At 40.2% G+C, this 12174-nt stretch overlaps 1 protein-coding gene across 1 annotated transcript in view; it reads left to right on the forward strand.

Moving 5' to 3' along the window:
- Positions 1-12174, forward strand: part of trdn (triadin) — a 507565-nt gene that overhangs the window by 454406 nt on the left and 40985 nt on the right. The window contains exons 53-55 of the mRNA XM_073055375.1: positions 1119-1145; positions 5116-5142; positions 5419-5442. Of these exons, the coding sequence (XP_072911476.1) occupies positions 1119-1145; positions 5116-5142; positions 5419-5442 (78 nt within the window). The remainder of the gene's footprint in view (positions 1-1118; positions 1146-5115; positions 5143-5418; positions 5443-12174) is intronic.

Consider the following 12174-nt stretch of genomic DNA (forward strand, 5'->3'; position numbering starts at 1 on the left):
GCAGGTCATGCAGCAGTGTATGGCCCACTCTCCTCTCCTATCAGATTCTTTCTTCTCCAGCCCTTGACCTTTCTCACTCACCTGGCTTCACCTATCACCTTCCAGCTTCCCCCACCCCCAACCTTTTCATTCCGGCTTCTCCTCCCTTCCTCCTCGGTCTTGAAAAAGGGTCTTGGCCTGAACTGTCAACTGTTTACTCTGTTCTGTAGCTGTTGCCTGACCTGCTGAGTTCCTCCTGCGCTCTGTATGTGTTGCTCCTCTCCACTCCTGGTTGTTGTCCTTTTGTAACCGAATACTAAATTCTGGACTCGCTCATTAGTTTTCTCCGTCTCTCTACCTCAACAAATTTCATTGAAAAATCAAAGCAAATGTACAGAATTATTTCACACCTCTTCACTTCTAAAGGTGTTTTTTTTGTGGAATCTTGCCTGCAGCCTATAGCATCAGGCATAAAATTTCAGTAGCGGCAGATGCACAGCCAGTTGCACACATTAGCATTCTAAAAAAGCAAGGGGTGGATTTTCAATTGCTTGTCTGGATCCTGCTGCTCATATGCAATGTGCAGGCGGCAATCAGACACCTCCTGAAGCAGGGGTGTAGCATTCTCACAGCATTTTTGTTGATTTATGAGTTAGTTTGAGTACACCAAAAGTAATTGCAAATCTGCTTCTAGTTATATAAGTCTGAATAATATTCAGTGGCAATTTTCGATAGGATATTTTACTTTGAATAAATATTGCATCACTATCAATATGTCTACTAAAGAAATATTTAAAACATATGCCCACCAAGTTAGCGAGCAGTTGATAAATAGCTTGCTAGATAGCAATTACACAGAATTAATGTAGTGTAGTTCCTGTATAACAGGTACATTGTTTGTTCAGCTATGTTGAAATCATATTGTAATGTAATGCATTTATATTGCATTATGCAACTGGGCCGAAAGGTATATTCACATATATATTTCGGTGTGATACATTTTTATTAAATAATCTTGTATTGATTCTTCTTCATATTCAGCTCATTGAGAGCCGAGGTAAGGGGTAAAGCTCCTGAGAACTCTCATTCTCATCTATAATAATGTCTAATTCAGTTTATTGTGTGATTTTTATTTTCAGCCATTACAACAAAGCAAAAGGCAGCACGTACGTAGTTTGGGAAACTCCAGACCTTCAAATTATAAGCATGTACATGCTTCCTTAACACGCACGCATTTGTGTATATATATATGTGACTTCTGTTACTCAACTTCGTTATGGCTTTTTAGCTTTCAGTGTTGCATTTTGTTAACAGACTGACAAGGCTTATAAAGCTCGAATGGATCTAGGGGCATGAGCTGAATGGTGAGTCAGATATCCAAAATTTAAGAAAATCATACAAATCCCACATACACCCAGATAATATTCATAGCCCTTGCTGCAACGTCAATGTGGAATATTGCTGATTAACCTTTGCTGAATATTATCATTTTGTCTATAATCAATGCCTTCATCATGGTGACTCTCAGATGTTCAGGGTAGCATTGCAGAAGGGAGCACGATAACTAATTATCAGGTCAAAGGGGGAATATCCAGGTAGTTTCTCTCCCCATCCTTTCTAATTTTGGTGGAAACTCAAGAAAACCCTGATCTGGTAGAGTGCAAAAAAAGGTACATTGTGAAAACATATTGTAATATCAAAATTAATTGATAAACAGAACAATGGACAAGATCCAAGTGTGTGTACAACTTGATTTGCGCAAACTTCTTCCAATGAGTTATTTAATTAATTAATATCATGGAAAAATGTGTAAATAAAACAACGGAGCAAAAGAGGAAGGCTCTTAAGTAACATCTGAATGAATGGCAACTTAAATGCAACGGGCTCGGTTTTGTTCAATTCTGCGTGCCACCTAGGTTTATTAATAAATATTCAATTAACAAAAAATAATTAAAAGTTGCAGAAAGGCGAAGTAACTCAAATGCAGACCCATCAAAGGATCAGTGAGGTCGCCTTCATGCACCACTCCTCCCTCAACCATGGTAGCCAAGTAGTTAGCACAGTAAACGCTAAGTACGCTGCAGATGCCGGGGTCAAAGCAACACGTACAACAAGCTGGAGGATCTCAGTAGGTCGGACAGCATCCGCGGAAGCGAGCAGTCAACGTTTCGGGCCGAGACGACAACGTTTCAGTCCTGACGAAGGGTTCCGGCCCGAAACATTGACTGCTTATTTCCACGAATGCTGTCTGACCTGCTGAGTTCCTCCAGCGTGTTGTACGTGTTAGTTACAGCTCAGGGCATTGGAGTCTGGAGTTCAACTCTGGCACCGCTTGTAAGGAGTTGGTATGTTCCCCCCATGAACACTTGACTTTCTCCCAGATTTATTCTCACAGTCCAAAGTCATATGAATTAGAAGGTGAATTGATCATTGTAAATTGTCCTGTGATTAGGCTGGTGTTAAATAGGTAGGATGTTGGGTGGCACCGCTTGTTGGGCAGCAAAAGGCCTGTATCTCTAAATATTAACTAACTAACTAACTAAATAAATAAAGAAAGAAATAAATAGAAATATTAAAGTAAGGGTCTAGATCATATATGTCAAACTCAAGGCCCGCGGGCCAAATCCGGCCCGCGGTGGAATTATCTTTGGCCCGCGAGATAATATCTAATTACTATTAAAGCTGGCCCCAGTAATCGAAGCGCCTATGGCGTATGATATGGCTAATGCTGAGTTTATTCAGGTACCAGGTTTTCAGGGTTTTTAGTGTTTATTCGGCAGTCTTGCTCGGCAGTCTTCTTCATAAGAAACAGAATTTGTAAAGTGAAACACTTTGTAGTTATAGCAGAGACTGAGACACATGAGAGCAGGCTGAAAAAACGGAGGCAACGAAAGCTGCGTTCGCAAGCGTCCGACTGATCCGGCCCGCATGAAGCTGCATTTTGCTCAATCCGGCCCGTGACCTAAAATGAGTTTGACACCCCTGGTCTAGATCCAAAGTACATCTGCCCACTCTATCCAACACATCAATGCTCTGCATTAAATTCAGTGATAACTCCAGAGACAGAGCATAGGGCTAGATATAATTGCATCTATCCTCCAGCTCATCTTTGACTTTCATATTTTAATAGGTAAGTCTAAGACATACTAGGCATTAAATGGTTAATGGGTAGTAGTTTCATGAGCATGATTTGTGCCATTCTTACCAGAGGTAAAGATGATGGTTATTCAAAAGAAATGGCTTCAATGAATGTGAGACTTTGTCAAGCCCCCTGAATATTGTTTGTTTCAAAGAGACAATCTTTTCAGACAAACTTCCCACCCCAAGAACCAATCTAGTGAAGCTTCAATACAAACCCTCTACAGAAGTCTATCTTTCTCTTGGTAGGGCAAAAGGGAGTGCTGCCAGTCCTTATATCCTTGATGAGTCCACCTGTGCTCTCAACTCTGTGTGATATAGTTTTGGGTGTATGAGTTGTAAATGGCTCTGAAAATGCTGGAAATTCAACAAGTATCATGATTATTGGTACTTTGGCATATTTCCAGTACTCTCCCCCCTCTCTATCTGTTGCTTGGGTCATGGGTTTTCTGTTAAGCCTGCAGAGTGTTATCTTTCGAGGTATGGTGGAGTTTCCTTCCCAAAAATGCTTTCCATTTATGATTAGTTAGTCTAGGATTTCTCCCTTACTCCTACAATGACAGTCCTGATATTGCATGGCTGAAAAGCCAAGAGGTTCTTTGCAAATACTGATCATCGTGGACGCAAACACCACAATGCTGTGGACACTCTGTTCCTCTTTTCATTGGATGTCATCAGGTGTCTCTAAAGCACTTACTGTAAAAAAAAGTCATGAATCCTTCAATTTGATACAAGTAATAAAGCAGATTAAACAATCTAAGTCATGGTACCTGTCCTGGTAATGGTGAGCAACACCCACAAAACGCTGGAGAAACTCAACAGGCCAAGGAGTCTCTGTAGAAAAGAGTACAGTCAACATTTCAGGCTGAAACCCTTGATATGGGCTTCCTTGTCCTGTCTTGTCTAGATGATACCAGATTAGCTCTTTCTTGAGTCTTTATACCAAAGTCTGAAAACACATTGAATAAACTAATAACTTGAATATCTTTAGAAGAATCTTTAGAATAGTACAGCACATTACAGGCCCTTCAGACCACAATGTTGTGCCGACCCTCAAACCCTGCCTCCCATATAACCCCCACCTTAAGTTCCTCCATATACCTGTCTGAATATGACTGAAAAAAATAGCATTATTGTTTTAAATGGATCAAAGTGGGTTTCTTGCAGTGCTGAGCATCATTTACAGAGGGTAGTTGGACGTATGAAATGTGTTTTCACTTTGAAGAGGACTTTCCAATATTTCTAGGAATTTCATTAATTTGGCATTTCCCTTCTTTCAAGAGTTTGCATGATTATAAAAGTGAACAAACACCAGCTAACTTTTCGGAACAGTCAAATTAAGTTTAGAAGCAAAATCTTAAGCAAAGTGGTATAATCCTGTCATATCTGCTGGCAGTGATTTATGAGAGCTGAGAGCAATCTACATAGAAAGAGTGGGAGATGTTTGGAGCACCCTTCTGCAAATGGTAATTGAGTTCAGTTAATTGTTAATTATAAATATGAAATTGTTAGATTGTGGTTCACTAGATATGCAGTTAGATCAAAGTTCATCCATAATCCCCATTAAATGACAGAACAAGATCAAGAAGATGAATAGACTATCGCTCTCCCTATGTAAACAAACCTGATCGCCTGACAATCTGACTGGCGCTGATGACTTCTAAAACATCTTGTCAATTTAATAGGTTGCTTGAAATCTACAATGCTTTTATACTAAAAGATAAGCCAAAACAGTATTTCTGATAAACTTGTGACTTCCTGAAATACTTCAATATTTCAGATGCATTTTAACCAGCTTTGTTCATTTAATCTCTCTGAAGCATGGCGTGCATGAAAATAATCATTTTGATTTAAACTATGCTCTTGGATTTTATGCTTGCCAATTTAGAATTTACTATTTCAACCAAAGAAATCTTAATCAGTTAAATATTATGAAGCCAAAGAAAATTACTGTGTCAAGGCAACGAAGATATTTCATCTTGTGACTTATTTTCCCAGAGAAACTCTCTCCATCCAAAGCAGCAAGTATGTATATTCAACATTACAAACTCAAATTTTGCTTGCAGTTCATTTTGCAAAGTTGAAATTAAGTTTATTGTCATATGCACAAATTCCTGCATGTGTAGCTGCAATGAAAAACTTAATTGCAGCAACAATTCACAAGAGAAACTAATTATGTATCTTGATTAAAAAGTAAAATCTGGCATTATGGTATCTTTCACTATTATACTCTGATGTTCATATAAATTAAGCATTTTATATCTATTTACTTTTAACTAAAATATGCCATTTTACTTTTAGGTATGACGACTACAGCTAAAAAAGGTACAAATATGCATTTAAAACAATATTGCAATATCTGAGAGACATGATGCAATTTTTTAAAATTACTGTTGACATCTTTATGCAAAGTTATGTCCAATTTATGATGATATATTACATTGGCTTGTGAAACCATTTGCATATTAAATTAAAAGTCATGCATTATTCATAGAGTCATAGAAAAGTACAGCACAGAAACAGGCCCTTTGGCCCATCAGGTCTATGCCAAAACCATCTATCTGCTTAATGACAATCAATTTATTTGGAAAGAACATTAGTTTACAGTTTTCTTAAGTTTGGGGAGAAAGCTTTATACTCAGCAATAGTTCAACAGTGTTGCTGCACTGACAATGGACAAGGGAGAGCCAGTGGATGTAGTGTACCTGGACTTCCAGAAAGCTTTTGATAAAGTCCCACATAGGAGATTAGTGGGCAAAATTAGAGCACATGGTATTGGGGGCAGAGTACTGACATGGATTGAAAATTGGCTGGCTGACAGGAAACAAAGAGTTGTGATTAACGGGTCCCTTTCGGAACGGCAGGCTGTGACCAATGGGGTACCACAAGGTTCGGTGCTGGGACCGCAGCTGTTTACAATATACATTAATGATTTAGATGAAGGGATTAAAAGTAACATTAGCAAATTTGCTGATGACACAAAGCTGGGTGGCAGTGTGAAATGTCAGGAGGATGTTATGAGAATGCAGGGTGACTTGGACAGGTTGGGTGAGTGGGCAAATGTATGGCAGATGCAGTTTAATGTGAATAAATGTGAAGTTATCCACTTTGGTGGCAAGAACAGGAAGGCAGATTACTATCTAAATGGAGTCAAGTTCGGAAAAGGGGAAGTACAACGAGATCTAGGTGTTCTTGTACATCAGTCAATGAAAGCAAGCATGCAGGTACAGCAGGCAGTGAAGAAAGCTAATGGCATGCTGGCTTTTATAACAAGAGGAATTGAGTATAGGAGTAAAGAGGTCCTTCTGCAGCTGTACAGGGCCCTGGTGAGACCACACCTGGAGCATTGTGTGCAGTTTTGGTCTCCAAATTTGAGGAAGGACATTCTTGCTATTGAGGGAGTGCAGCGTAGGTTCACAAGGTTAATTCCCGGAATGGCGGGACTGTCATATGTTGAAAGATTGGAGCGAATGGGCTTGTATACACTGGAATTTAGAAGGATGAGAGGGGATCTGATTGAAACATATAAGATTATTAAGGGATTGGACACGCTGGAGGCAGGAAGCATGTTCCCGCTGATGGGTGAGTCCAGAACTAGAGGCCACAGTTTAAGAATAAGGGGTAGGCCATTTAGAACAGAAATGCGGAAAAACTTTTTCACCCAGAGAGTGGTGGATATGTGGAATGCTCTGCCCCAGAAGGCAGTGGAGGCCAAGTCTCTGGATGCATTCAAGAGAGAGTTAGATAGAGCTCTTATAGATAGCGGGGTCAAGGGATACGGGGAGAGGGCAGGAACAGGGTACTGATTGTGTATGATCAGCCATGATCACAGTGAATGGCGGTGCTGGCTAGAAGGACTGAATGGCCTACTCCTGCACCTACTGTCTATTGTCTATTGACTCAATACCTTGATTAGCTACATTCTTACAATCTTCTGCATTAAAACTGGACCACTTCTTCGCTAGCATATTGGGAAATGTAAGCCCTTTGTCCTTAATATTAGGATACTTCAAATAATTTTTGGTTCTGAGTTTTTGAAGTAAGTATTTATATCTGGCATGAAACATTGAACTTAAATAACAGTTCTTAAAGGCTAATGATCAGTGCCAAATTGCTCTTTTGTAATGGAGATTCTGGGATTTTTTACAATGCTTTTGGATTGATCTACTTGCTATCCTTTTAAAATCAGCTTACTTAACAAAGACAAATGAACAGATTTTATTTTTATACTTCCAAGTAGTGCTCAAAATTTTAAACTGTTGTTCAGGTAGCCATTCCACCTTTGTCTTATATTGATTTTTATCCCTTTCATGCTGGCATTGACAACATGTACTCTTTTGTTATACCAGTAGCTCAGTAAGTAACGTTAAAAGCCTGACTGTATGATCCTCATTCACCAACATCCTGGAGAATTTAACAGCAACTAAACATATTCTCCTTTTTAATCTAAGTGATCTCAGCAACAGGTTTTTTTTTTAATTCATCCTCGTAAATGCAGGATTGTAAAAGAAGGAACTGATTTATTAAGTAATTGGGTAACAGATGTGTTTTGGGACTAAATTGGATAGATGATGATCTCTCCCTTTGGGACACATTTACAACTGTAAATCTATGTGCAATCACACCGAGTGATAGGGAGATAAAGACTTTATACACAATTCCCATTTGTACTTATTTAGAATGATTGTTCTCTAAGCCATGTTGGAAAGAACTGTAGGAGGTATGATGCAGTTGTTCATAGGCAAAGTAAGCATGTCATGATGTCAATCAATATGCCATCATACTGGATGGTGAAGCTTTTGCAGCCACCATATGTTCTGCTTGTGGAGAAAAGCAGGAAGACGGCCCCACATTTCTTAACCCTAGCTGTACACCATTTTACTTTTGATCAATACAATGGAAAGTTTCTGCATTTCATTTTTTAAGAACATTGCAGTTTCAGAAGAATTCAGGAGCTGACGCGGTTAAGGTTAGATTTCTGTTATTCAGTCAAAGTGCCCATCAAGGTATATATTGGTGCTCCTTTAGACTTTCAGAGGACAGGGAGACTGAGGAGATAGGTTACAAAACTGACCGACCTCACAGCAGTGGAAGGACGAGGACAAGCATGGGACTATCCATCAAGCTTCCTTCCAGTCTTTGTTATGTTCTTGGCAACTTTGTCCAAGAATAGAGGGGTTCATTCTTCCTTTCCACATCTTGCACCAAGGCTTAGGGTGCTGCTTTGGAAATCCTTTCATGCAAACTAGTCAAAGCCTCAATTCACTTCAGGTTCCGCTACAAATACAACTCTTCTTTGGAAAGTAACTGGAAAGTTTAAATCAATGTTAGCTATGTTAAGGAGCAATGCTTGCTCCTTAAAAAAAAAGACACAATTCATAATCACTTTATTCCTAAGAAAGGAGACGATTGAGAGGAGATTTGATGGAGGTATGCAAAATAATGAGGGGATTGGACAGGGTAAATGCAAGCAGGCTGAGGCTGGGTGAGACAGCAACTAGAGGTCATGGGTTAAAGGTGAAAGGAGAAATGTTTAAGAGGAATTTCTTCACTCGGAGAGTGATGAAAGCGTGGAATCAGCTGCTAACCTAAGTAGTAGATGCGATTTCAATTTCAACATTTAAGAGAAGTTTGGATAGGTACATGGATGGGAGGGGTATGGGGAGCTATGGTCCCTGTGCAGGTCAATTGGAGTAAGCAGTTTAAATGGTTTTGGCGTAGCCTAGATGGTCTGAAGGCCCTCTTTCTGTCCTGTAGTTTTCTTTGACTCTATGACTCTGACTAAGGCAATATCCAAAGTGCTAGTATTGGCTGACTGATTGAGACAATGATTAGCTTTATTTGCCGCATTTACATTGAAACATCAGTGGCGTGCTTGCTCTACATCAAATCCTATCAGCAATAATTGTGCTGGACAGCCTACAAGTGTTGCTATGCTTCCAGTGCCAACATAACATTCCCCAGCACTTACTAACCTAACCCGTTTGTCTTAGGAATGTGGGAGGAAACTGGAGCACCTAGAAGAATTCCCCATGGTCATGGAACATATAAACTCCATGCAGAGGAGTTGATTCCCAGTTGTTTTATCACTGGTGCTGTAATAACATTACACTAATCAGTATGCTACCGTACCAGACCCTGAAATAATACCATAAAGTTTTTCTGAAGTTCCTATCGAGTAATAATCACAATGCTAATTTTTCAGTGCTTTCAAGCCTACTCTTTAAGATTTTATATTGAACACAGTGGATTGCACACCCATCGAACACACAGCAACCTAAATATTGCACGATACTGGAGAAGAAGTGTTAGTTCAGTGGTCTGAACCATATTTGTTCAATGAACCAGTCCTGCACACTTCTATAGCACAGAGAGCTCAAGGCACTAAGTGTACAGGAGAGGGCTTTTAATACTCAAAGACCTTTAAGCCAAACCTGAGCATACAAAAGGAAAATGATGAACTGTGGGCTTAGGCCAATATTGAGATGGTTATGGATGACTGGAGTTAGGGTGTTGCATATAATGTTCTACCTTCTCGCTGCTACCATCAGGAAGAAGGTACAGGAGCCTCAGGGCTCACACTACCAGGTTCAGGAACAGTTATTACCCCTCAATAATCAGGCTCTTGAATCTAAGGAGATACCTTCTCTCGCCCCTTCATTGAAATGTTCCCACAACCAAAGATTCCTTCAAGGACTCATGTTACAGATATTTATTGCTTATTTATTTATTATTATTTCTTTCTTCTTGTAATTGCACTATTTGTTGTCTTCTGCACTCTGGTTGAAGACCCAAGTTGGGTGGTCTTTCACTGATTCTGCTATGGTTGCTATTCTGTTGATTTATTGAGTATGCCCACAAGAAAATAAGTCTTAGGATTGTATATGGTGATATATAAATGTACTTTGAACTTTGTGAAAGTGATGTATTATAGCTTCAACAAAGCAGTATTGCCAACAAGCCATAGGGGGAAAGGGGTTACTGCAATTGATTTTAAGCATTGATAATGTTTGAACTAGGGATTGTGGATTTGGGTTGGCATTTTGTGAGATTATGACATAGCAATGGTTGGGAACAGCTGTAGACAGGTTGGATCTATACCAGTGTGGTGAAGGCAACTGCTGGAGTAGACATGAGCAGAGATTTGTAAGTGTTGTGATGCTGAGTGGCCAGAGATTGGGGAACTAGGTGAGCTTTCACAAACAAGAGAAAATCTGCAGATGCTGGAAATCCGAGCAACACACCTACACACAGTGCTAAAGGAACTCAGCAGGCCAGGTAGCATTTTGTGTAGGTGGGCTTTCAGATGTGTGGAAGATCAGCACGATGAACCTTTTTTTGTAAAGGAAACAGATCTAATATGAGTTCTCAGCAGTAGATTTTATGCTGTTGGAACTTCTCATTCATGTCCACCTTAGGGCAGTATGGCAGTGTAGCAGTTAGCACTATGCTTTACAATACCAGTGATCCAGTTTCAATTCCCACCACTGCCTGGAAAGAGTTTGTATGTTCTCTCCGTGACCGTATGTGTTTCCTCTGGATGCTCTGGTTTCCTCCGACTGTCCAAAGATGTACCGGTTGGTAGGTTAATTGATCATTGTAATTTATCCCGTGATTACGTTAGGTTATATCTGGGCTTGCTGGGTGGCTGGAAGGGACTATTCCAAGCTGTATCTCAATAAAAAATAAACATAATTAACAATAAAAGAGGCCTCAGAAGCTTTGAAAGGGCTTGTCTCTACATATACGACAACATTATCAGCGGATAATGTGTTGGCGTGTGGCCAGGTGGTTAAGGCGTTGGTCTAGTGAAGCTTGCTAGTTTGAGCCTCAGCTAAGGCAGTGTGTTGTGTCCTTGATCCACACATTGCTCTGCGATGACACCGGTGCCAAGCTGTATCGGCCCTTTCCCTTTCCTTGGACAACATCGGTGGCATGGAGAGGGGAGACTCGCCGGTCTCCCATACAACCCTGCCCAGGCCTGAGCCATGGAAACTTTTGGAGGCGCAAATCCATGGTCTGTCAAGACTAACGGATGCCTATCTATATCTGAAGAAAGTACAGTACATTAGTAAAACAAAGCTGGGAGTTGAGTCCATATATACTTTGATCATTGAATACTACACATTTTGGTTTCTTCATTTATCGGAGAGACCTAGTGACCAGAGAAAAGGCACAGCATAAGAGCTAGATTTTATCTTTACAGCTTTTTTATTCAAATTAAATAAAATAGAGGATAAACTGGTATGCATCGTGGCCAGCAATTTTTCTGAAGGTGTCAATGTATGTCAATGAAGGATGGGTAAGGGCGAAATAACAGCTGAAATTCTTCTGTTATACCTGTATAGCTGAACTTAATCTCCTTATGTGCCATTTTGTTTGGATATTTATTTATTGGGATAGAGTACAGAGTAGGGTCTTTGCGCCACACCCCCCAGCAACCCCCTGATTTAATCCGAGTCTGATCGCAGGGCAATTCACAATGACCAACTAAGCTACTAACCGGTATGTCTTTGGACTGTGGGAGAAAACCAGAGCGTGTGGAGGAAACCCACATGGTCACAGGGAGAATGTAGAAACTCCTCACAGGCAGTGGCAGGGATTATATACATTAATGATTTAGATGAAAGGATTAAAAGTAGCATTAGCAAATTTGCAGATGACACAAAGCTGGGTGGCAGTGTGAAATGTGAGGAGGATGTTATGAGAACACAGGGTGATTTGGACAAGTTGGGTGAGTGGGCAGCTGCATGGCAGATGCAGTTTAATGTGAATAAATGTGAGGTTATCCACTTTGGTAGCAAGAACAGGAAGGCAGATTACTATCTGAATGGTGTCAAGTTAGGAAAAGGGGAAGTACAACAAGAACTGGACAAACACCAGTTTGCCTACTGGGCAAACCACTCCACAGAGGATGCAATCACAACAGCCCTCCATATTGCTCTGACTCACTTAGAGGAACCAAACACTTATGTGAGGATGTTATTTGTGGACTTCAGTTCTGCATTTAACACAGTCATCCCCCATAAACTGGTCAACAAACTGAACACTCTTGGT

The sequence above is a fragment of the Hemitrygon akajei genome, chromosome 9 (assembly GCF_048418815.1).
Source record: "Hemitrygon akajei chromosome 9, sHemAka1.3, whole genome shotgun sequence".
Taxonomy (NCBI): domain Eukaryota; kingdom Metazoa; phylum Chordata; class Chondrichthyes; order Myliobatiformes; family Dasyatidae; genus Hemitrygon; species Hemitrygon akajei.